The sequence below is a fragment of the Poeciliopsis prolifica genome, unplaced genomic scaffold, assembly GCF_027474105.1.
Source record: "Poeciliopsis prolifica strain line A6 unplaced genomic scaffold, Auburn_PproV2 SCAFFOLD147, whole genome shotgun sequence".
In the NCBI taxonomy this organism is placed as follows: Eukaryota; Metazoa; Chordata; class Actinopteri; order Cyprinodontiformes; family Poeciliidae; genus Poeciliopsis; species Poeciliopsis prolifica.
Window position 1 is genome coordinate 174,599 of NW_026562522.1, and position 27,111 is coordinate 201,709.

At 37.7% G+C, this 27,111-nt stretch overlaps 1 protein-coding gene across 5 annotated transcripts in view; it reads left to right on the forward strand.

The window, feature by feature from the left end:
- The window catches only part of ptprz1a (protein tyrosine phosphatase receptor type Z1a), a 78,852-nt gene that overhangs the window by 46,943 nt on the left and 4,798 nt on the right, over window positions 1–27,111 (forward strand). For 3 of the 5 annotated variants that reach the window (XM_055025415.1, XM_055025417.1, XM_055025418.1), the window contains 15 exons: window positions 4,547–4,685; window positions 9,560–9,645; window positions 10,001–10,086; window positions 12,327–12,347; window positions 14,253–14,349; window positions 16,630–16,712; window positions 17,542–17,676; window positions 17,835–17,969; window positions 21,030–21,193; window positions 21,270–21,405; window positions 21,743–21,889; window positions 23,823–23,916; window positions 24,037–24,110; window positions 24,620–24,736; window positions 26,874–27,029. In XM_055025415.1, the coding sequence (XP_054881390.1) occupies window positions 4,547–4,685; window positions 9,560–9,645; window positions 10,001–10,086; window positions 12,327–12,347; window positions 14,253–14,349; window positions 16,630–16,712; window positions 17,542–17,676; window positions 17,835–17,969; window positions 21,030–21,193; window positions 21,270–21,405; window positions 21,743–21,889; window positions 23,823–23,916; window positions 24,037–24,110; window positions 24,620–24,736; window positions 26,874–27,029 (1,670 nt within the window). The remainder of the gene's footprint in view (window positions 1–4,546; window positions 4,686–9,559; window positions 9,646–10,000; window positions 10,087–12,326; window positions 12,348–14,252; window positions 14,350–16,629; window positions 16,713–17,541; window positions 17,677–17,834; window positions 17,970–21,029; window positions 21,194–21,269; window positions 21,406–21,742; window positions 21,890–23,822; window positions 23,917–24,036; window positions 24,111–24,619; window positions 24,737–26,873; window positions 27,030–27,111) is intronic. The other 2 variants (XM_055025416.1, XM_055025419.1) reach the window with 1 other exon arrangement.

The following is a 27,111-nucleotide window of genomic DNA, read 5'->3' on the forward strand; positions in this document are numbered from 1 at the left end:
CACAGATACCACAAGCATTGAGGGAGCGTGCAATTGGCATGCTGACAGCAGGAATGTCAACCAGATCTGTTGCTTATGCATTAAATGTTCATTTCTCCACCATAAGCCGTCTCCAAAGGCGTTTCAGAGAATATGGCAGTACATCCAACCGGCCTCACAACCACAGACCACGTGTAACCACACCAGCCCAGGACCTCCACATCCTGCAGGTTCACCTCCAAGATCGTCTGAGACCAGCCACTCAGACAGCTGCTGAAACAATTGGTTTGCACAACCAAATAATTTCTGCACAAACTGTCAGAAACCGCTCAGGGAAGCTCAACTGCATGCTAGTCGTCGTGTGGGTGAGCGCTTTGCTGATGCAAATGTTATGGATCGAGTGGCCCATGGTGTTGGTGGGTTGATGGTATGGGCAGGCATCTGTTATGGACGAAGAACACAGGTGCATCTTATTGATTGCATTTTGAATGCACAGAGATACCGTGATGAGATCCTGAGGCCCATTGTTGTGCTATACATCCATGAACATCATCTCATGTTTCAGCAAGATAATTGTGTACAAGCATCTGTACACAATTCTTGGAAGCTGAAAATGTCCCAGTTCTTGTACAGCCAGCATACTCACCGGACATGTCACCCATTGAGCATGTTTGGGATGTGCTTGACCGGCATATCCGAAAGCGTGTACCAGTTCCCACTAATATCCAGCAACTTCGCACAGCCATTGAAGAGGATTGGACCAACATTCCACAGGCCACAATTGAAAATCTGATCATCTCTATGCGAAGAAGATGTGTTGCACTGCATGAGGCAAATGGTGGTCACACCAGTTAGTGACAGGTTCTGATGACAAACCCATCAGAGCAGCTAAAAAAATAAATTATGTCAGACCCCCAATAAAGCAAAAACAAAAATGCACATTTCAGAGTGGCCTTTTATTTTGGGCAGTATTAGGTACACCTGTGCACTAATCATGATGTCAGATCAGCTTCTTGATGTGGCACACCTATGAGGTGGGATGGATTATCTCAGCAAAGCAGAACTGCTCACTATCAAACATTTAGACAGATTTGTGGACAAAATTTGAAAGAAATTGTAATATTGTTTATCTGGAATGAATTTTAGATGTTTGAGTCCATCTCAAGAAAAATGGAAGCAAAAACAAAAGTGTTGCGTTTATATTTTTGTTGAGTGTACAATGTCAATAGTCATGAAAATAAAGGAAACTCATTGAATGAAAAGGTATGTCCAAACTTTTGGTCTGTACTGTCGGAAGTGGGGTTTGGTTAGGAACTGCTCAAGATAAAACCTTGAGCAGTTAATATAAAATATTTTTTTATTTTTTTAGCTGAAATTAAAACAAGATGAAAGGAATATTTAAAAAGTTTAGAGATATTTTAAGGAAGGTGTATGAATATGTAATTTATGACTTTCACATTTTCATTAGATTTGTTCTTAAGATCAAAACAAGGTCCAACTGAGATCTAACCTATCTCTATCTTGAGATCATGAACACCAGAGGTCAGCAAAGTTTTTTTTAAAACATCAAATGATTAATGTGTGTACTTGCTGTGGTAGATAATCTATAGCTCTACCACAACATATTTAAATGGCTAAATGGCATTGCCATTTAAATTTCTCAAGCAGTTTACCAAAACTGGCTTATAATTATTGCCTGGAAATACTGGTCCTACTAATAAGAATGAAGAAGTCTTCTATGATTTTGCATGTTGTGCATCATTAACAAATCTTTTTAATTCACTTTTTAATGCTCGGACAGAGTTTCAAGGCAATGTAACTCGTTAAAAATATCCTGCTCTTTTGCATCATTAATTGCAGAATACCACATCTGTTCTGAAGTGGCAGGTTTCACTTCTCTTCCGGGAACTGGTAATTGTTTGGTAATTGCTGGATTCATTCATGGCAAAATCCAACCATGCCTTGTTTTAGGCAGATGTTCCATCAGGGTGAGCACCATTCCAGTGTGATTTGTGTCAAGTGTCATCAATGAACCCTGTCTTCATCATTTAGTTTGAAGTCTTCTCAAAGGGATCTTGCTGAGTCCATTTCTCTCATTGGACCTTAGGGCAAAATGAATGAGCCATTCTTGTTCCTCTGTCAAAACCTTTTCAATTTGTTGCTTAAACACAAGAATTTGCAGTGTTTCTGATGGTTAAAGCAAAATTCAGAGAAAACCTGAACATTTTTTTTCAGTTTGTTAATATGTAGTTTGATTCTTTCTGTCACAACCGACCCTTTGAGATTTGAGGAGGTTCATGATCTTGCAGTGGACCAAAATGAATTTGATGCCTCTGACTTTACCTGATTACCTATTGAGGCAATTAAAACAACTGTTTTTGTGTGTGTGTGTGTGTGTGTGTGTGTGTGTGTGTGTGTGTGTGTGGGTGTGTGTGTGTGTGTGTGTGTGGGGGGGGGGGGGGTGTGTGTGTGTGTGTGGGTGGGGTGTGTGTGGGGTGTGTGTGCGTGTGTGTGTGTGTGTGATGGGGAGATGGGGTGTGGAGGGCAAAGAATAAGGGCTCAGAGGACCAGCACTGTCATTCCTATTGCAGCACACCATTCTGACCACTAATGTGTACACATGACAAGGACCTAAGGTAATAAAATAGTTTTTCGTGTGGAAGGGCAGGAGTGTTACACAATGTCATTCTGAGTTATTAAAATGGTGTTGTGACCTAGAAATCCTTCCCAGAATGCAATTTTCTTGCTTCACTTTCACTTTTACCACTGATGTTTACTCAGTGAATAGATTGCTCCAGTGTTTCCTGCTGAGTGAATGTTTTGCTTTCCAGTTCAGTAAGATGATCTGTTTGGTGATGGTAAGAAAAATTATCAACACTTGCTGGTATTTATTAATGGTGCTGTGGTTATGTCTCCTAGCAACCAGAGTGATGGTGACAGGGAGATTCTGCATCTCAGAGTATCTAACAACCTTTTTAACATCATCACCCAGAACACAGATGTAAGGTCTAAAGTGCATAACAGTAAATCTGAGTGATGCCGTTGTTGCACTGCAAAGAGATTTCTGTTAGTTTCAGATTTCTTTGACTGAGTTAGTTGAAAGACCAGGAAGGATTTTCTCCAACTAATTATAAAGCTGTTTTAAGGATAAATGTATTTTAACAGAATTTAGTCTAGAGCTCACATACAGTGTCAGATTTTTTTTCTGTGGGATAAACATGAGTCAGTGATTGAAATTCACATTAAAACATTTGAATCTGTCATTAGCAGAGATGAAAGTAAGCCGATCGAACCAGTTATGGCTGCACTTTGAGTCAGAAAGATCTGCTAGGAATAGGCAGTCTAAATCCCTTTTTCTTATTCCAAAATATTTAGAATTGTTCATGATGTCTGGAGGATCCAACCCCTCCTCTCTCCGTAGGTGGATCCTAACCACCACTCCACAGACGTTTAACCACCTGTTAAACGTCTGTCTGCTTGCTACAAAATGTCACAATTAAAAGCAAACAGAGAGTACATAGTTGTGCTACGTGTTATTTTGCTCATAGAAAAAAACACAATACAGTGGGAAAAAACTGCCTATGAGCTTATTACCAGAGATTTTTTTTTTTGTATGACAAGGGCATCTACTTCCAAAAGGCTGGTGCTGATCGGATTGGTGCATTTGATTTATTGACTGCAAAATTTACACAGGTGGTCTACAGACATAAAAAATGCAGTTTGTGAACAATAGTGAACAATAAATCACTTATCATGTATAGACTTTAAAATAAAAAACTGGGAAAAACCGCAGGACAGTGAATTTTTAATTCAAGCAAAATCAAAACTTGACTACAATTTGTTCAACAAAGAACAGATTAGTTATTGATGTTGGTTAGTGTCACTGCAGACAGTAACATCAGAAAATTGTTTATCAGTATTTAATACATGCCAGCTAAGAGCCAAAGTACAAAACTAGCCGAAAGATCAATGTAATTTTTTTCTGATGTTTTCTTATTTTTCATTTTACTCATTTGTGAACATGATTTCAAATGTAACTGAATAAAAAACTTTACTAAAAAAATTGAATTAAAAATAAAAGTTCAGTTCTTCTAAACAACTTAACATACAAAGTAGACAAATTGTAATTACAGCAATGCAAGCAAATGTACTCAGTTACTTTCCACCCACTGTGTGCCAGAACCTTTAGAGAAAAAAACAGAGGCTAAACAATGAGCCCATGGCGATTTTTGTCATATTCCCAGCAAGAAGTTAAAGCTACTTTCACCCCTGCTCATTTGTGATCTTTTGCAGTTAAAGGCTTTCATTTAAGTTGTTTTTCAGATAATTGTAATTTTTCAAGAAAAAGTCATTTCTATCACTGTCAGTAGTACATGAGCAATGTAACTACAGCAATTATTTGATTTCAAGAGAACAGTTAAAATATTGAATGTTGGAGCTGATTTCTAAAATGTTTTTTAAACATTGAAAAAAGAAGCATTTTGTTAACAACCGACAATCATCAGCTTCAGTTTCTCTCTCCCAGAAAATGGTTTCACATCTACCCACCTTTGATGACTTTGTGCAGATGCCAATAACAGCAGCCTTGAGTCCAGGGTTGGCTCCATTAGTGAGAAGGAGAGGAAGGTTGTAGTTCCTCTGGTCATCATTTCTACTCTGACCTTTCTTGGCCTGGTTGTTCTCATTGGGATCTACATCTACTGGAGGTCAGTACCACTGTTCCATCACACTCACATGCTGCTTGCCAAACACCTGGATATTATTTTCTATAATCTTCAAATAAAATCCCAATTTGATAGTCCCTTTATTGTATATCTCCATTCTGCCTGTGTCATTCCAATCTGAGAAAGATGCAAAAAAAAAAAATGAATGACTCCAAATTTCAGAAGGGTCCACATTAAAGCTGCAGTATAATTTGTATTTTCAAAAAATGCTAACTAGAATCAACCAAACAAAACCAGGAGATGGTTCACATCTTAGCAGCCCATACTGAGTGGAAAGAAAATGGATTCATAATATTAATTTTTTTAATGAAACAAAACCTGAAAGGTATTGCATCTATTTCTTTTCATCCCTACTTAGTTAACACTGTGTGGAACCATCGTTCTCTGGAAACAGAGCCAAAAGTTCCTTGGAGCATGTCTTTATCAGCATGTACATCTGAAGCTGTGTTTCTCATTTCTGCTTCTTTGGGACCACTGCTTTGCATGTTTTAAGTGTTTCCCTTCAGCTACACATCTGACTTGAATAAGTGATTAACAGGCTTCTACTGGCTCTTGATATCTACAAAGCATGCAATCATTTCAAATCTGGTGTTCTGAAACAGAGACAAATCTAAAATTTGCAGGGCAGTGGTCCCTGAGGACCAAAGTTGAGAAACACTGATCCAAAAGGTTAAAATTTAGCAGCAATTTTCTTTAGCATTGATCAAGATCAGTCACATTGGATGGAACATACATACCTTTTGACTAGACTATTCTAACAGATAATTGTGTTTAGGTCTGAATCATTATCAATCATGCAGCTCAGGTTTTTTAAAAGTTATTGTCCTCCTGAAAATAACTTTTTCAGAAGACTTGACACTGGGGTCTCAAGTCTTCTGCAGTCTAACAGGGTTTCCTCCAGCTCTTCTATCACATTTGCTGCTCAGTCAACTAAAATCAACATAAAATAATTTAAAGATTATGTTTGTATTGTTATTAAAAGTGATACAATTAAAATAACATGAATACTTTTCATGCTATTTCATGTCACTTTTCATAAGTGACATTATTTTATGACTAAAGAGGATGATTATTTGTTTTCAAACTGATTTTCTTTATACTTAGTCATGAAATATGCTCCCTCCATGTCATATTTGGTTTCTTCCCATGCACATTATTTCTCCTCATTTTTATTTTTATGATAACCTCACTTTTTTCAAGACAAAATACTTAAAAACTATGCTTCTATTAATAAAAAATGACATCCTTCTGTAAATTATTGGTAATCTGAATATCACTGTTCTGGTTGTTCTGGTAAGTTTCTCACACTTACCAGAAGAGGGCAGTAGAGGTTGTCTTTGAGCATAACTGAAAGAATAGAGGAATAGAATGAAACTGCTTCCCACTGCGCATACATCTTGTACTCTTGCTTTTACAAGATGTTCAAGTTGATTATTCCTGTTTTAAGCAAGTTTCCTTTTAAGCAAGTCAAAATAAATAAATAATAACTATACAACCTGCATTGTAGGTTAAATATCCACACCTGTATTTCCTGTTATGACATGAGCAGGAAATAATTATTTCAGTCTGATAGTTTGACTTAATAGTATGAAATTTATTCCAGCATAAAACACACTGCTCATTATTTGCTTGTGATTGGGAAAATTATTCACAAATTATATTTACCGTATGATATATACAGTCATATTCATAAAATTTGAATATCAACTGAGATAAGGCTTATTTGTTAGACCAAGAGTACCGTATAAAAGTAGCAACCTTAAAGCAGCTTTTTAAACATATAAATCAATGTCTTTTTTGCTCTGATGTAATGTTCTCGTCTTAAATATCATGTTCTTCTAAGTCATATGCAGAAAAATAATCGCAATAGAAATAAAGGCTGAATAACATCAGTCTTTGTATAATTATTCTCTGTCTGTCTATATATTTATGTCTATATCTATTTGTGTATGTGTGCAATTTTAGTAATGTGTGTGTGTTTGTGACGGAAAACATTCGACCTCTCATACTCATGCGACACAAGAACATTCTTTGTGCAATACTATTGTTAAATATGTTTTGATATTCTTCTGTGCATTATTAATATTTCTCCAGGCTCTCGCTGCAGATTTGCTTCTGTCTGTGCTTCAAATGTGTCAAGAAAAGTGCAGACTAGGTGGCCCCTGTCTTCTTTCTGCAATCTTTACTTCTACTCACTTTTCATAACATGACCACACCCCAGGAGCGCAGCTATTTGGGCCTTGGTCTTGTTATTTGAAAAAATGCTATTTTTTCAAATATAATTTGATGATTACTCTGTGTGATCATTTGAAGGCAAAATGAAAATCAGATGATGAATTTATTTAAAAGTGAACTTTGTGGATATTGTAGAAGTAAAGACATCTTAGCAGATGCATATGTTAGGGCAACCTGAAGAGCAGTCTGTTAAAACAAAGGACAAGTGGACATGTGGGACATCTGGACTCATAACAAGCCACAACCATCCTATGGTGAAAACATCTGTGCTCTTCAGATGTGTCTAAATCATGTCCGTACTACATTCCCTGGTTTGAAAGTCGTCTTTTAATGGAGAGTGGAATAAAATGTACAATTGTAAACTGGAAAATTAATAAAAATGCGTGCAGTTAACTTGATAGAATAATTCCTCCATAGGTCCAAGGTTTCCCTTTTCTTGGAATACTCTCTTGGAAGATGAGTCCACAACATCAGGAATGTTGTGGATTCCACACAAATTTCCTTATGTGGTTTTGCTCCTGAATGTCAGAGCAGCATGGTTTTATCTGTAGCCACCTCATGGTTGAGAAACCAGTCAATATGGAGGTCTGTCCCACTCACTCCTTCTTCTTAGTGTTTTTATTTGTTGCCATTTATTTATTTGCAAAATATATATTTGAAAAAAAAATCTTCCACTGAGACTGTGAAATACCCATCTTCACAAATCTGCCTGGATATGCTGTTAGGCAGTGTTTAACACTTGTAGCCTTTTTTCTTTTACTGACTGCACATTTCCAAGTGATCTTCCAGTGCCGCATCAGACTTGTTGTTCTTGTTTTGCACTCTGCTTGTTGTTGTATATCAAAGATTGAGCAGTGCTAATCCGGCAATAATCTGAGGAGCATGGGGATTAATCTTCGACCAGGGATGTTTCTCAGCTGCAGCAATTTGAGCATCCACTCAGATGATATGTCTAGAGAGGCTCACTGGATAGAAAATGACATCCGCCTGATTAGGCTGGTTCAGGGATTCATGTCTCAGTGTGGTGACGGCAAGAAGCCGAACCTCCACTAATTCCGCTTTCACCTCCTCTATTGTTCCTTTGTGACAACCCAGGGAGGAGCCACAAAGCTTTGAAAAACATTGCCTGACTTGTCAATAGCCACAACATTGGCAATAAAGTCAAAGAAGTCAAAATAAAATCAAATCAAGGTTTATTTGCTGCACAGCTCTATAAATATGAAGGACTTGTGGTTTTGTTCTCAAATTCATTCTAAATGAAGTAAAGATAACATTACAAAGCATTCAACACTAAACATATAACTTGATTACCAGGTAAGCCTCTGATATTTTTTACACACACTGGTGCACAATTAACGCAACCAGGATTTCATCCTGTCCACTGAATCCCACCTTGGATGGACCAACATTGGAGGACAGTCTCTAATTGTGGATGTAGAATATTGACTGTGCACACAATATTTCAGAGTTTTGACAGATGTCATAGCTCTGGTTTTGCACATATGGGCACTGATTAAAACAGTGCTGTGTTTGCTGGTGGCAAACAGCCATTATAAAACCAAGTTATCAATGCAACAGGACTCTTTATTATGGATTGCATTTGATCGTCTCTATTTCAAAATCTAGAATACTGAAAAAGATCAAATCTGAAGTGAATATTTTTTTCTAAATAATGTCTTTCTGGGGCATTTTTAGATTTTGGGAAAAAAAAAAAAAGACTTAAAATGCTTTTATACCACTACGACAATCATAACACGTAAATGAGTCAGACTTGTAGTGGAGTATTCTACACTCATAGATTACTTAACAGTAAAACTAAAGAGGAGAGATGGTTGTTTCTCTTGTGTAAAAATACTGAATGTAGTACCTTCAATTTTATTGAATTCTGAAGAAAATGCTCTGTTTAAAACAAAAATAAAAACATTATGTCTGCAGTTTTATACTTGGACATAATGTGTAAATATCTTAGATTTATTGTGCATGTCTTGTTCTGCCTGGTCAGAGTCGTACTTGTGTCATTGCAAAAGAGAGCAAAATTTACCAAACATCTTTGCTTTGATAAAATTGAACAGATAAATCAGTATTAGATGCACAGGCAAATTTAAAGCAAAGTGTGAAGATAGCGAATGTGTGTAAACGTCTTCTTAACCACATAAACAGAAATCCATTGTTGGCTTTCTGAAACAGTGAGGCTCAGTCTTTGATTATTGTGTTTTCTTCTAAATATTTGTCTGTTAATCTCTGGGCTCAACCGTCTTCCCAGGCGATGTCCATTTCTGGCTGAGATTTCGTAGGTTCATTACAGCAGCCTCATCCGTTAAAACATGTTGAGGATTAGCGGAACATCTTTTTTCCATGTTTATGTGAAGATTAACATGTAATGTCAAAATCTGGGCTCATGTAGAATCTCATGAAAACAAAAGCATCTTACAGCTATTGGATTCATGGCATTTCTGTTGCTTTGCTGCCAGCGTTATTTTTGTCTTTCTGTTTTCAAGTTGGTCATAAACTTGTTTTCCCTGAGCTCAAACATGGCTGCAGCAGAAACATTTCTGTTTCTACAATCTATGTTTTGAACAAAGAAAAGTAAAACCTTCATCCTAGTTCTTTCTTTTCTACAGAATGTGCTTCCAGACAGCTCACTTTTACATCCACAACATGTCATCACCCCAAGTCATCACACGGTCTGCTGTTGCATCAACACCTGGTAACACACACACACATGCCCACACGCACAGACACACATGCACACTTACAAATACAAATATACATGTCTGAAAGTTTGAAAACATAAATTTGTTTTGCAAATTTAAATTTCTAATTACTACATCACTTTACCAAATTTTCTTTAAAGAATTTAAGAAAAACATCTGTCCTCTCTCTCTTTAAGACTTTCATGTAGTCTTCCAAAAGTCTCCTGTGGATGATTCTTGCCAAAACTGAAAAAGTTAAACAAAGATCAACTTTGGAAATAAAGTTGCCTAAAATAAATGTTCCCAAAATGTCTGGTATCTGTATCATCTGTATTCTATGTATTTAATTTTCCTTTTTAAATCTTCCAGGTGAGGACACAGCTTTTCTAGTGAAGGACTTTGTCAAACATGTTGCTGAACTTCACAACACTCAGGGCTTCACGGCAGAGTTTGAGGTATGAGAAAAGGAACATTTCTCTACGTGTGATTCCAGCTGTCATGTGCAGACACACTGGACTGGCAAGCAGCTTCTGGATTTGTCCCTGTCATCAAACCATGATGCATGGCTACCGTGTTGTATGACTAATATTGTTCCTGGGATCATTGATGATCAATGAATAAATAGAATGAACTGAAATCCTTTTTTATTGCAGTGATCTAAACCCCCAAAAATGTTATCTTTATTCATACAGGTCATCTCATTGAGATCCAAAATCTCATTCACAAGAGAGATTTGTTTTGAAAAAACTAACAAAAAGTTACAAACACAAAAAAACAAGTGATTAAGAGATTTGACTCAATAAAATAAAATATTAGCTAAAAACGAGAGTACAATAAGCTTAGAGCACTCTCAAAATGCCTGTTCACTGTGACTGCAGTCATGCACAAGGTTTGTGAGGAGCCTCCCTTCATTGTTGTGAACAGTCTTTTCTGTTCACTGACTTCACTGACAATAAATACTGACTCCACCTTTGTCCTCAAATGACCACCAAAGAAAACAATATCCCAAAGACGTTGCGTAGTTTTGATTTGAAGACATTTCAGTGATGATGATGATGATGATGATGATGACGATGATGATGATGATGATGATGATGATGATGATGATGATGATGATGATGATGATGATGATGATGATGATGATGATGATGATGACGGGAATTTAATGTGAAATTAAAGGTATATAAACTGGACCTTTAAGGATTAATAAATAAAAATAGAGCACTTCCTCTGATTTCTTACTAGTTTCAAATAAAGTAAGGTAGATTTCAACAATACAGTGAAGCATGTTAGAAAAGTAATAGTTTCACTGGCTGTTAACATTAACCTAATGAGTAGTAAAATAATGGATAATGAACAAAATATCTTTGGAAATCTCTAACAATAGACAATAATTAACAATAGGGAGCTCATAACATGTAAAATTATTATTGTTGTTATGGCCCTGGACAAAATGTTTGTTATTTTGTCCAGGGCCAGTCGACACATGGATTTTGTACCAAGGATATGAAATCCAAAACCAGGGACAGGGTGTCTGATTCCCAGGCAGCTGCAGGAAAACAGTATTCAACCTTTTGTGTGTGCCCCAAACAGGTTTCTGATGAGAGTTCAAGGACACTTAGAATGCATACAGAACATAACATGATCAGTAGATATTACCTTAATAATATTTTCCACCACATCAGTTTGGTTAATAGATACACGGTTAACCAGCTTTTGATTATTTTAGCCTGACCTGTAATCCAAATTTCACGTGTTGCTATGCAAACAAGTACATATGGTGATCTTTCATGTCAGTGTATGGCCATTCCTTCTGTCCCAACTTGTGTTTTTGAAATTGTGCTTTCTTTTTTTTTTCTTCATGTTCTGCCCAGACATTTCAGGCAAATTGTATTCAATTCAATTTATTGATATAGCGCCAATTCACAACAAATGTCAGCTCCAGGCACTTGGATGAAAAAGTAACTGTTCTGACAACATGTGGTATTCTTATGGTAAATGATAAGTCGTTTTTATCTGTATAGCATTTTAAGCATTTTATCAAATCCAGAGGATGAAAGGTGCTACTGGAGACATTCCAGTCCACATTTCCTGATCTCTTTGGTGAAATCTCGGCAGCTGATACCTATGAGTCTTTTATCATAAAAAACTCCTGTGTGCTCACAGTTGGGGAAGGCTCAGAGCTACAGTTTTGTGACTATGACATAAGTGGAGATGTTTTTGAAGATGCATGAACATGAAGGACTACATGTTCAGACATCTGGCCTGTTGGAGCAGCCAGATGCTTCAGGGTTGATGAGGCATTTTCACACAAATGAGCACATGAATTTGTTCATATGCCTGGTGAGTGTACACGTTTGTACACGTTGTTGAAACCTTAGCAGTAACTAGAGTGGTATTTAATTTAAAAACTGTTCTGAATGTATCACTATCATCAATAAGTAGAAAACAGAGATTAACTAGTGTGTTTAGGGTGAAGGAGGACATTTGTACAGATGCAAGTGCAGTATTTAACTGTAGTTTTTTTCATTTGTTTTTTGGTTTATCCACGTTATTTGTAACTCTTGCGTCAAACTGTGTACTTTGTTGTTTTCTTTTGTGTTGTCTTGTAATTGTATATTTTGCACCTCTCTGGTTGTCTGTGTTGTCATGGAAATATCCGGACTGCCTGCTGCTTCCTCACACTCATCATTAGAAACTGAAAGAGAGTTATGAGGTAAGATGCTCTCCTCCAGACTATGTGAGTTTACTGACTGATTCTGCATCAGACAGTAGATATGTCTCGTTTCAGAAATGTTTTCAATATGAACATTTCTTATTAATATGAGTTCCTTACTCTAAATTGTCCTCATTCATTTATTCATTCATTCATTCATTCATTGTTGGTGATAACACCATGTCAGATAGTTCTCAATAAAGTCAAGGTTATACAGCTTCAGTAAATAGGCCAAAGTGGGAAAAAAATAAGCCTTTACTATATCAATGGATTTTTGATGTATTTCTAATATTTCTGTTGATAGTCAGATTCACACCAGATGTCATTACTGATGTGAGTAATCCACACTTACAAACAAATCAAAGCAAATCAATTCACAAATTCACTTCTGGCTAAACTTACAGAAATTTATCAAAACCTTTGTAATTAAAACGCCAAGACAGTTCCAACATGGAGAAACTACACTCTGTGCAGGAACTTCATGTTTAGAGTACTTGATTATGGACCATTTACTACAAAAATTATGTTTTGTCTCTCTCACACTACTAAAGACTCATACACACACACAAAATCTTAAAATTGCACATATATACTATTAAAATGTCCCACACATAAAATTTTTCTCACGCACACAAAATGCTAAAATTGCACATATTCACTATTGAAATATCACATGAGATATATCACACACAAACACATGCAAACACACAACGCATACAGACAGACATACTATTCTGATAGATAGGTCGGAAATGGATGTCTGTGGTGGGATGCGTGTGTGTGTGTGGGTGTGTGTGCGTGTGTGTGTGTGTGGGGGGTGTGTGTGTGTGTGTTTCTGTGTGATATTTTACTAGTGTATATGTGCAATTTTAGTCTTGTGTGTGCGAGAAAGAAAAAAATGCATGAGCGTGCAATATTTTATTAGTGTAAATGTGCAATTGTAGTCTTTTATGTAAGCGTGTGAGAAAAAAAATTGTATGTGTGTGTGATATTTTAATAGTGAAAATGGGCAATTTTAAAATGTTTTGTGTGTTTGAGTCTTTAGTAGTGTGTGTGAGTCAAAACATAGTTTTGTCCTAAACACCGATAGTTTATACCCTAAAAAGGTTATGGTATAAAAATTAACCCTGTTTTTAACATGTCTTTTTGCACAAAGAGGTTTCTGTTCCTCAAAACACTGACAACATAACATATGAAGAAAGGGGGCTTTAAGTAAGTAAAGGTTCAGCCTAGGGGCCTTGTCATTTGAAAAAAATATTCTATTTCCTAAATCCCAGAACAGGGAAAGAGAAATTTGGGTAACACTTTATTTGACAGGATGTGCATAAGACTGACGTGACACCTTTCATAAACATGAAAGAGTTTTCATAAATATTTATGACTGCTGTCATAAAGTTTAATTTGGTAAATAGCGACTTTTAAGAGTCAGATGCATTCTAATATGCCTGTAATCAATCGTACATCATAAGAGATCAGGTTGAAATGACCTACAATCATATGGCCATCTTGGTTGTTTTTCACTTTTCTTATGTAGCAGAAATTCAATAAAGTTGAGTAATGATCTCACTGCGAAAGGCCTTGAATACAGAATATGTTCCAGATAAAATTAGAGTAAGATACTCTAATAGATAAAGCCACAACCACCTGTCAAACAACACAACAGGGCACGCTCCACAGACATGTTCAAAAATCAAGCATGATCTGAATAAAAATCAAAAATCCCTCCTGCAGCAGGTTGTAGGGACATAGACAATTTATTTACTTTAATCAATGCAGGCTGGTCAAAACAACAATGGGCTAACAAAATGATAGCAGTAAGAAAGCCCAGCAGATTTGGCAGCAAACCACTCATAATTACATTCTCTGTCTAGACTTGTAATTTTTTGGTGCTTGTGTTTCTTGTAGGATGTACAGGCTTGCACAGTGGACATGTGGATGACCTCAGACAGCTCCTACCATCCTAACAATAAGAACAAGAACAGATACAACAACATCTTAGCCTGTGAGTCCAAATCAACTCAGTATTAACTAGTGTATATGTGCAATTTTCAGAGGTTCTACAGACCTCTATGGTCTGTAGAACCTCTTTCTGAGGTGTCTGTGCATGTGCGCGCATGTGTGTGTGTGCACGCATGTACAGTGTATATGTTTTCCTCCTGGAACCCTATCAAGGTGTATTTTTTCCATCCTTCCTGTTTTATATCTGCTTATATTGTCTGTTTCTAGCAGCCAGAGTGCACCCTAGTCAGGTTTCCAGGTCATCACAGAGTAACACAGTAAGAAATGTCATAAACAATCACACTCTTATCAAATAAATACTTAGAGGCCAATAAACAAATAACTGTGGCAGGAAGCTGAAGTACTCCAGAGCACATGCCTATTCAATGGAAAAAGTTACAAACTGGCATAATATCCCAACTGGGATTTGGATTTTAGACTTCTTGCTGGATGACAGTAATGCTGACAACTGCTTCAGTGTGCAGTCTACCGTTTTACTTATTTTAAGGGAGAGTTTAGGGTTAATTTCATCTGCTCGGTGAGATCCTTTCTGTTCTAGTCAAAGCAGTGGTAAAATTCACCTTTTTTAATTTGAGAACCATTGTTTCCTTAGCTTGGCTGTGATGCTGTGGGGTGCAACTGAGGAGTGAGGCAGGGTATTCATGGCAATAGCTTGGTAGCCATCCCCTTGCACTGCCACTGGACGCTAGAAAAGTGGAGGTGCATTCTCTGGAGTGACAAATCACACTTGTTCCTCTGGAAATCTGATGAATGAGTCTGTGTTTTGTGGTTGTTAGACAATGCAGACAACTGTTTGTACCAAGTGTAAAGTTTGGTGGAGGGGGGATTATGGTGTGGGATTATTATCTCTGAGCTTGGCTTGTCTCCTTAGTTCCAGTGAAAAGAACTCTGAATGGTTCAGCATACCAAGACATTTTGGACAATTCCATGCTCCAAACTGAGAACAGGTCCAACATGACAAAGTGAATTAGGGTGAATTAGAGCAGAGACTGAGAGCCAGGTCTTCTCGTCCAACATCAGTATGTGACCTCACTATGCACTTCTGGTAGGATGGTCAAAAATTCCCATAAATAATCTTAAACTTGTGGACAGCCTTCCCAGAAGAGATTAAGCTGATCCAGCAGTAAAGGGTGGACCAACATCATATTGAACCTTGTGGATCAGGAATGGGATGTCACTTAACATACTTTTGGCAATATAGTGTCGGTTGCTATTCCATTTCATGTGCTCTGTCTACTTCGATGCTTGATTTAATAAAGTGAATCAACCAATCCCATCTTGAAGAATAAGTTTTCAGTAGATTTACAGTACGCCTGAATTACCAAAATCATCCTACATGTTTTATGCCTAACAGCATAGTGCTCCAGTGCACACTGAGAGTTGTGGTAACAATACTAAATAATCTTTGAAATGCAAAAATGGGAATCTGTGGTTCCCAAATCAGACACCACAATCTTCGCATCATTGAGATCTTAGTTTTAGACACTTCTGCCATCTTCTGTTGGGGCAGCAGCATCAGAACCACGGACCTAAAAAGGCTCCACAGCCTTTTAAAGTCAGCTGGTTCTGTTCTGGAAATAGCTGTGGAACCTTTGTCTTGGAAAGGTAGAGCATCTTCAGTCAGAAGCATCTTCATACTGAGTACAGTACAGACTGCTACAGGATATCCTTATTGCCAACAGCCATCTCCATGTTCAATAACTTTTTGAAGAATCTAAACTAATGAGTTACAACAACATTTAATTTACGTTTGGGATTAATAAAGAATTTTTGAATTTGAGAAAGACAAGGGGACAGCCCTGATGGACTATAACCCACCTTAGAGACAAGTTGACTTTGAGGGAAGAATGCATTCATAGCTGTTGCTTTGGGCATAAAAGATCGAACAGCCCTTTAAAGCAAACCTGGTATCCCAGGTTCTATATAAAATGCTTAATGTAGCACAGTTATTGGTCACAAAACAATAGACTGGACAGCCAAATTCTCTTAACTACTTCACCAGTTTTGGTTCATTGTTCCATGGCCAAATAGATTGCCTTTATTAGATGTTCAACAACTGGTGAGTGACTCCTGACTGCAACAGAGCAATCTTTCACATAGAATTGTGGTCACTAAATCGTTAGACCATAATTTACGGGTCACTTTCTTAAAGCTTCTGAGTCGGTTCTCAAGTCTGTGGAAGTATGTTTTAAGGAACAGAAAGCTTTATGATTTATTTTTTATATTTATCTGATCCAGTTTTGTTTTCTTTTTTAATCTTCAGATGACCACAGCCGGGTTCAGCTTTCCCCACAAGCCAGCGAAGATGGAAAAACCATCAATTATATCAATGCCAACTATGTGGATGTAAGAAGTTGTTGGTTTCATTTATAGAAAAATTTATTATTTATGTCAATTTGTCTAATACAAAGAAAACTGTTTAAATGTGTTAGACAAATTAATTGTATTTAAATCAAACAAAGTTCTGTTCTGGAACACTCATTCATACATGGTGAAACTGCATTTAGAAGTAAAAGTTTTTTAATCTCTTTCTGCCGTGCTAAGTTTAGCCAGTTAGGTGTGGTATTCCAGTAAAGTATCCTTTTGGCCAGACTTTGGAAATTTTACATCAAAATCAAGAAGAGTATTTTAAAATGAGGTATCCCCTTCTCTCCCTGCCTTCTTTCAGAATAAAGTAAGTAGTACTGCAAAAATTATTCAATAACAAACCAACCATGGTAGCAGCATATTGTTTCTTACAGTGCTCAAAAAACATGCTCTGTCAGGAACCAAGTGAGACCAAACAAGCCCCAATGCCGCTAAAGACAAAATTAATTCTCCAGGCCTCCAAATCATTGTGAACATGAATCACAGGGTGGCAAAAGTTTTGCTGTTCCAACATCTTTCAGAATGTCTTGCAGGAATGTGACTGAAATTATTTTGATGACAAAAGGTGAAATATTTGGTTCGTGTTGCCTGCATGACAAGAAATCTAACATGTGAAAATTATTGAGGATTTAAGTGAATATTTTTCATAAACTCTGTTGTAGTCGTTCTTATTAATCTGAGTGAGAGAATTCTGCCTCTTTTACAGGCTGAATAGTAATTACTAGTAAGAGTATGATGACAGTATATGTGGGTAAGTTGTTTTTGTTTTGTTTTTTTCCATACTAAAGCAGGCGCTCTGTGTTCTTAGGGGTATAAAAGGCCGCGGTCATACATTGCTGCTCAGGGTCCTATGAGGTTCAGTATTGAAGACTTCTGGAGGATGATCTGGGAGCAGAATGTTCACATCATTGTCATGATCAGCAACCTGGTAGAAAACGGACAGGTGAGTAGATGGCTTTAGTCCCACTGGAAGAAATTTAACAAATCTTTTATCATACCAACAATAAGACTTAATCAAACCTAAGACACAAATCGGTGTTTTATCACTTTTTATTTTATTTTATTTTTTTATGCAGTTCCTCTGTTTCTGTGTGCCCTCAGAGAAAATGTGATCAGTACTGGCCTGCAGAAGAGCAGGTGGAATACGGGCCGTACCTTGTGACTGTAAAGAGTACCAAAGTTCTGGCTTACTACACACACAGGATATTCAGTGTGAGGGATACCATCACTAAAAAGGTGAAATGATAGAACTAAGTTTCAATTATAAATGTTAATTTAAATATATTTAAGTGACTAAAATAAATAACAAATGTGAAATAACAAAGCTACTTTAAGGTTTACCTTTAAGCTCTGCATGTGTTTGATTGTTGCCCTCCAAATACTTTGAATGCACTAGTATTAATTTAGACATAATTTATATAATTTATGTTCTGAATGTTAAAAAAAAAACAAAATGCAAACTTCTTCAGCATGAAGTTCACCGAGTTCACAGTGTATAATGTAAGATAAGGCCTGTGAACTGGGCAGTGACTGAATTGAATTGGATTCTGTTCAATTCAGGGTATTTCTGATGTGTTGTGAGCACTAGCTCACAACACATCAGAGCATTACGTTCAGTTCATTGTTCAAATTTGCTTGAATCATGAAAGCTTTCTGTCTGATAATCCAGCAGAGCATTGAGTCATTGGCTTGCAGTATTCACTCCTCCTGGATGAAGTGACAGTCTTTTGTGTTGTCATTGACTTTATGTCAATCCCTCATTTTAGTGAGCGTGCATGTAGTGATAGTACACAGGAAAAACTCCCATATAGCAGGAATAAACCTCCAGCAAAAACCTGACTCAGTACAAGTAGCCAAGGGATAAAGATGAGCTCATTGCCAAGTTGAATTAATTTATTTCTCCCACTGCTCACTGACATTCCAGAAGCTTAAATTTTAAAGTGGAAAAAACAAACATCCAGATTCATTGGGAAGGAAGCAAAACTTAGAAAGAAATTCAAAACTCTCCAGCTAACCATCCCCAGATTTTATATCTAGAATTCTTTGTTAAAATGTGATTATAGTGGAATTTGCATATCAGCTTAGTATGATGATAAAGGTGTGCCAAAAATTCATCAGAGGAAACTTGTAGCACAGGTGCACCGAAGCAGAATTTATGGACAAATCCACTGGAAAAAAGGCCACATTCTCCCTTTTTGTTATTTTAATGAACATGTAAATACATTGTAAAAAAGTAGATAAAGTTTTGTTCAAATTAAAGGCAGTGCAATGTCACTCACTAACAACATGAGTCATTATGGGGGAAAATTGTTTTGCTACATGATAACTAATCTACAACCACATCAGCTGTAGATTAATTTCTTATTTATAACATATATATAACCATCAAAAAACTTATCATCATGCTGCTGAATATTTGAAATTTAACTTCATTCACATGCCTGCAGTGAGGTTGTTTTTTTCTGTGAGAAAAACAGGTGACCCTTATTTAAGGAGCATGGAAGCACATGGACACATGTTAAAAAGCATTCCTCTACAAAATCTGACTAAAATGGTTGTTACAAACATTCTTCAGAAGACCGTGTACTTGAAAGAAAAAACACAAATGAGTAAAGAGTTTTTTTGGAGAAAGCAACAAACATATAACGAACAGAAAATGATCTGCTCAGCAAGAATTCTGATAAATTGAATTCAGTGTTTGTAGAGCATCATTCATAATAAATGTGACTGACAAAATAAAGAGTTCCAGTTTATTTATTGAAACCTATTTAAAGTCAGTTACATACATTCCAGTTTAATCGTAGCTCTGCTGTGGTGGGTGGCTCATCGAATTCAGAGTCCTCCCCATGGGTTCAATTCCCGACTTCTGGCCATTCTCTCTCCTCCCTACTTCCTGTACAAAAAAATAACTTAATAATATGTTGACATTATCGAGACTATAATTGAATTATTGAGACTGTAGAACAGATGTCCAGAAAAAAGAAAAAAAACATTCCAAGGTGCAATTTGTAGATTTCTTATTGGCTTTTAACACACTCCAGCCCGCATTATGATTGATGAAGTTCTTAACAATTTTCATTTAGATTTCAATGTAGCAGGCTGCATGACGTTTTTTAAACCTCCAGAACACAGAGTGAGGGTGAATGGATATAAGTCAAAAGGGAAGATATTGTCCACTGCGAGACCCTGAGGCTGCGTCCTCTCTTCTCTCTTTTATGTTCTGTAAGGCAAGGCAAGGTACATAAACGAATGTTGCAGTCGGCATGACAACAGGCTAATTTTTATATTTGCAGATAATTCTGTAGTATTAAGCCTCTTCTGTGATGATGATCCATCAACCCTTGGTCCTGTGGTTGTTGGATTTTTAGACTGATTTTCTCCTATAAATCTACATATTAATTACTAAGGGTGTAATAGATTTTAGTCAGAAGCCCCTTATTACCAGATATTAAAGGCCAAATTTCAACCACTAATTTTCTTAAATTTTTTTATCCAAAGTGGAGTCAGTAGTGATGCTGGTGCCTATCTCCAGCAAACGTTTGATGCAAGAGGCGGGGTCAGCCTGGACAGGTCGGCAGTTTGTCACAGGGCAACAGAGACACAAAGGCACATGACCATGCGCGCAAACATACTCAGACCTAAGGAGAATTCAGAAAGACCAATTAACCTGACGATCATGTATTTGGACTGTGGGAGAAAGCTGGAGTACTCGGAGAGAACCCATCGTGCAAACTCCGTGCAGAAAGACCCCGGGCAGGGAATTGAACCCAGGTCCTTCTTGCTGCAAAGCAACAGTGCTACCAACTGCCCCACTGTGCAGCCCAAGGTCAAACTATTCAAATTAATTTGAATAATGGACTGATTGGTAACGAGGACCAATGTAAGTATAATTGAATTGAAGTGACATTTTTGAAAAGTGCCTTGAGATGACTGACTGCTTCGGTCTCAGCAAATAGCAATATGCCAAGGTAGCCTATTTCAGTTTCCAAGATGCATTTTGTTGAAAATATGTTAAATATGCTGTGCACAAAAAATACTCAGCAAAGATATTTGATATATTTGCTTAATGAGTGAAAGAAGGAATGTTTTGTTGTTTAAATGCAATTTGCATTTGCAATTTTCATTTCCAGAGAAAGCAACAAAGATAAGACATCAAAATGCATTTCTTGTTGACAAACAGAACATTTAATGTAATTGTTCTGATGTTTTACAACTTAAGGTGCCAGAAGTTTTTTTATTGGTGAAAGAATATTATTTTTGAAGTTAATGAGTTCATTCTGTACCTTCCTCCTGCAGAGCTCAAAGAAGGAGTGGAGCAACGAGCGAACAGTGGAACAGTTCCAGTTCACCCAATGGCCTGATATGGGTGTCCCAGAGTTGTCTCTGCCGCTTCTCAGCTTCATTCGCAAGTCATCCAGAGTGAACACAGACAACATGGGCCCAGTGGTGGTGCACTGCAGGTCACATGAAGCTTCACTGAAGACTTCATTTGAGCTAATCCTGGAAGCGTGTCTGACTGATTGTTTTGCTGTGCAGTGCTGGGGTTGGCCGGACAGGCGCGTACATTGTCCTGGACAGCATGCTGAAACGAATATCACACGAAGGAACCATTGATATTCCTGGCTTCTTGAAGCACATCCAGAAACAAAGAAACTTCCTGGTTCAGACTGAGGTCAGAGTTCAACTTGCTACTTCAATACATGCAGTATTTCATTCAGATCATGCAACAGAGATGAATAGGGTAAAGTATGTGTTCGGTGTGCAGAAATAAAGCATTTTTTTCTTGCAAAATTTTTTTTATATCACCCAATTTCACTACACATCATCCAAAAGTAATTTCAGTATGAAACTATGAAATTATTTACTTGCACATTTTTTTTGCACGTGTCTCCATTCAGTACAAATAGTAGCAAAAAGTAGCAAGGCTATCTGTTAGGTTTGCTTTAAAAAATATATAAGTAGAGGTTTTGTTACAAACAGTGGCAATAAACATCTTCCTCCTTCTACAGGAACAGTATATTTTCATCCATGATGCTTTGGTGGAGGCCATCTTATATGGGGACACTGAAATACTGGCTGCACATATTCACAATTATGTGGATAAGCTGCTGATTCCAGGACCATCTGGGAGGACTTGCCTGGACAAACAGTTTAAGGTGAGCTGACACATTCATGCAAAATTAATGGAGATTAGGGTGACGATAGAAGGCCTTCCAACCATAAAGACTTGGAGGTCATCATCAAAGATAAATAATCAAAATGCCAGAGAAAACATGCAAAAAGCTGCTTGTCAATTCTAAAAAGCATTTGATAGATTTTGATATCAATGAAATTTTTTGAATCATTACTGATGAGAATAATCAGTAATAATTATCATATATCATTTAATGATGATCATACGTATATCATTTAATGAATGATGATCAATATATATATATATATATATATATATATATTGATTACAAGAAAGCCTATGACTCAATGCCACATACTTGGATCATTGAATGCTTAGAGATGTATAACATAAACAGGACTCTGAGAGCCTTCATTGCAAACTATGAGGCTGTGGAAAACCACCCTTGAAGCCAACTGCAAACCACTTGCACAAGTGTCCATCAAATGTGGCATATACCAAGGAGATGCTCTGTCCCCGCTACTGTTCTGCATAGGCCTGAACCCCCTCAGCCAAATTATCAAAAAGACTGGCTACGGATACCGACTCAAAAATCGGGCCAACATCAGTCACCTTCTCTACATGGATGACATCAAGCTGTACGCCAAGAGTGAGCGAGACATCGACTCACTGATCCACACCACCAGGATCTACAGCACGGACATTGGGATGTCATTCGGACTAGAGAAGTGTGGTCGGCTGATCACAAAGAGGGGGAAGGTGATCCGCGCAGAAGGAGTCTCACTCCCACAAGGAACAATAGCAGACATAGAGGACAGTTGCAAGTACCTAGGTATACCACAAGCAAATGGCAACCTCGATGAGGCCACAATGAAAGGAGCCACAGCTAAATACCTCCAACGAATAAGGCAAGTCCTGAGAAGCCAGCTCAATGGCAAGAACAAAATCCGTGCGATAAACAGCTATGCCCTACCAGTAATCAGATACTCTGCTGGAATAATCAGCTGGCCAAAGGAGGAGATAAAAGCCACAGATATTAAGACTAGAAAGCTACTAACCATGCATGGAGGGTTCCATCCCAAATCCAGCACCCTGAGACTGTACACGAGCCGCAAGGACGGAGGCAGAGGACTAGTGAGTGTGAGAACCACTATCCAGGACGAAACAACTAAGATCCATAATACATCAGGGACAAAGCCTCAACAGACAATGTGCTCAGTGAATGTCTCAGACAACAGGGAACGGAGGCTGAGGTGCCAGAGATACCATCATGGGAGGACAAGCCCCTACATGGGATGTACCACCAGCAAATAACCCAAGTGGCTGATAGCAGTAAATCCTACCAATGGCTGGAAAAAGCTGGACTCAAGAACAGCACCAAGGCCCTCATCCTGGCCGCCCAGGAACAGGCCCTAAACACCAGAGCAATAGAGGCCCAGATCTACCACACCAGACAAGACCCAAGGTGTAGGTTGTGCAAGGAGGCCCCTGAGACAGTCCAGCACATCACAGCACATATATATATATATATATATATAATATATATATATATATATAATATATATATTATATATATATATATATATATATATATATATATATATATATATATATATTTCATATATATATTTTAAATATAATATTTAAAAAAATATTGTTTTGGAAAAATTTATACTTAATTGTATTCCTAAATCTGTTCAGTTAAGCAATAAATCAAGTTTATTTGTACAGCACATGGGTCAGGTATGAACGCTAGTTAGAATAGACAGACTAAATGTGCTCTGATCCATGTGTCCTCATACTTTTATACATCCATTTCTTCTGTGCAAATGGATATGAATATGCCATATTTTGATAAGAAATCTACACAAGTCTTTGTATAGCAGGCTCCATGTTTTGACTACATTAGTTAGGACAGCAGAACCTAAACGTTAGCTCTTTTCTTTTCTCTCCAGCTGGTGTGTCACAATGAAGTGAAGCAGAGTGATTTTTGCAGCGCTCTGCAGGACAACAACTTCAGCAAGAACAGGGACTGCTCCGTGATACCTGGTGAGACTGCCTTATGGGAACTCCATGAACTGCTGGAACACCACATCAGTCTCTGTCACATGTTTAAATCCTTCCATTTCAGCTCCACAAAGTAATTAACCTCATCTTATCTTATCGTAGCTGAGAGGTCCCGAGTGCGTCTATCTATAACAGCTGGAGAGACGACCGACTACATCAATGCCTCATTCATCACTGTAAGACCAGCAAATCTCCGTTATTATGAAATCTTAGCCAGAATCACATGAAGATGTGCTTCATGAGGGTTCCCGTAGGATTAAATCTCTCTGTTCATCAACACACAAGCAAAGGAGCCCGTGAACAGCTACACTACTTTTATTTAAAAGTCAGCCTTCAATGTCTCTGCATCAGTGTCAGCCATGTAATGGCCTGAACCGATTGCTGTTACATTAGAACAAATGTTTTATCAGCATAGTCTAACATTAAGTTTCTTTTTAATGAATTAAGCAAGTTTTTCAAAACTTTTCCTCTCTACGAGAAACTGCAGATTAAAGCAGTGACTAGGTTGATTTTTTTTCTCAGGGAAGCATAGGACCTTTGTGCTATGACCTTTGTGCAAATAAACATCACAGAACAAAGTTTATTTGTTCTGTGATGTCATTGAGGGATCAAATGGTATTCCAGTAATTTATTGAACTATTTGGAGCTTTAATCACCTGTACAAAGGTATGGCTTTGTTTCGCAGGGCTACAGACTAAACAGAGAGTTCATCATTACCCAGAATCCCTTGCCTGGCACCATAAAGGACTTTTGGAGAATGATATGGGATCACAAAATCCAGATCATCATCTCACTGCCTGGGGTAAGCAAAAACGATTCAGCTGTGGACTCCAGGACAAAACACTTTATGTCATCAGAAATATTACAACAATTTTTGGTACTATTTCATTGTCATGTTTGACATATTATTATATAACCCTCCATTTATTTCAAATGAGTATGAGATTTCCTGGACCAGGCAGCAACATTTCCTGTACTCAACTAGTCAGAGTGACACCTGCTGGGAGAGTCAGAGTGATTTTCTGCTGCTGCAGCCCACCTGCTTCAACGTTCCATTTTCTGTACATTAGGAGTTCATTCACAGCATCCGGCATTCATTGGTTGGAACCAGCACCAAGTCTTTGTATCTTTGTAAACCAGCTCTGACCTCAAGAAGACATTTCTTTCCACACACCTGCCACTCCCACAATATTTTCTCTTTTTCAGATGAACAACAGGTTCTGACAACTAGAACCTGCTGGGTCAAAGTGGCTTAGGTCCCACTTTGTCCTCATTCTGGTGCTAAACCAATCTTGAACTTAACCAATTTTCACCTCTGTGTTACTAATTTCCTGGTTGGTTGGTTCACTACTTATTGCCAAAAACTGTACAGCTGTTCCTAGCTGTGAGTGTACATAACAATCTTTATCTGTTTTGTTTTGTTACCTGATAATGCATGGTCATTTTCATGCAAAGAACTGTTCATGATCGGTCCCATCTCCAGGAGAGCCACGCCTGCCCTCATCTGCTCTGGAATACTTCCTGGAACAAAGCTCAGCTGTCAATCAATTAATCAATCAAATTTTATTTGTATAGAACATTTAACCAGCAAGGCATTTCAAAGTGCTTTACATCATAAACACAAAAACACAAAGTCATGCAACATAGAATAAACAATACATTGTTACATATTACGTTTCAAATACAATTTTAAACAGGTGGGTTTTTAGTTGAGATTTAAAGGAAGTCAGGGTTTCTGCTGTTTTACAGTTTTCTGGAAGTTTGTTCCAAATTTTTGGTGCATAGACGCTGAAAGCTGCTTCTCCTCTTTTGGTTCTGGTTCTGGGGATGCAGAGCAGACCAGAACCAGAAGACACTGAGAGATCTGGAAGGTTGATACAACAACAGCAGATCTTTGATGTATTGTGGTGCTAAACCGTTCAGTGATTTGTAAACTAACAACAGTATTTTAAAATCTATTCTTTGAGCCAGTGTTATGTAACAAACATGTTACGTGCTGGTGTTATGTGCTCTATCTTTCTTGTTTTAGTGAGAACGCGAGCAGCAGCGTTCTGGATCAACTGCAGCTGTTTGATTGATTTGTTGGACAGGCCTGTGAAGACGCTGTTGCAATAATCAATGCGACTAAAGATAAACGCATGGATGAGTTTCTCTTGAGCTGGCTTTATGTGGCTCGCAAGATTCAAGTCCGAGTCCATCACTACTCCCAGGTTTCGGGACTGATCTGTAGTTTTTAGTTGTAATAACTGAAGCTGTGCATTGACTCTAGATCGTTCCTCTTTAGGTCCAAAAATAATTACTTCAGTTTTGTTTCTGTTCAGCTGGAGAAAGTTTTGGCACATCCACACATTTATCTGTTCTAAGAATTTATTCAGTGATTGGATGGGTTCAGTCACCTGGTGACAGGGTAGTGCAGAGCTGAGTATCATCCGCATAGTTATGGTAGCTAATATTATTTCTGTTATAATCTGAGCTAGTGGGAGAATATAAATATTGAATAAGAGGAATCCTAGGATTGAACCTTGGGGTACCCCACATGTGACCTTTGATGTTTTTGATGAGAAGTTTCCAATTGAAACAAAGAAATCCCCGTTCTTTATGTAAGATTCAAACCAGTCAAGCACTGAAGTCAAAGCAGTTGGTTATCATGAGGAAACTATTTAACTGTTTACACACAGTTTTTTCAATAACTTTGCTGGTGAATGTCAGGTTGGAGATCGGCCTGTAATTCTGCATTAGTGATTTGTCCAGATTGTTCTTTTTTAGCAGTAATTTGATAACTGCTGTTTTCAAAGTCTGGGGGAAAACGCCTGATGTGAGTGATGAGTTTACTATTTGGATCAGATCAGTAGCAATAACAGGCAGGACCTTCTTAAAGAAATGTGTGGGTAGGACATCCAGACAGCAGTGTTAGCGTTCCCATGTCTCTATGTCAACAGACTACAGAGGAGGCAGAGCTCTGTGCCCTGCATCCTGGCAATGAGCAATTCATCAGCTTCAACATGTTCACTGTGACCCAAAGGAGTGAGGCTCACATCTGTCTGTCCAATGAGGATATCCTGGTGGTCCGGGAATACACCCTGTCTGCTGGAAAGGTTAGCTTCTTTTTATTTTTCTTTTGCGCCATGATGTTCTTAATAATAGCAGATAGTTTGTATTGCAAACAAGTGTCATATA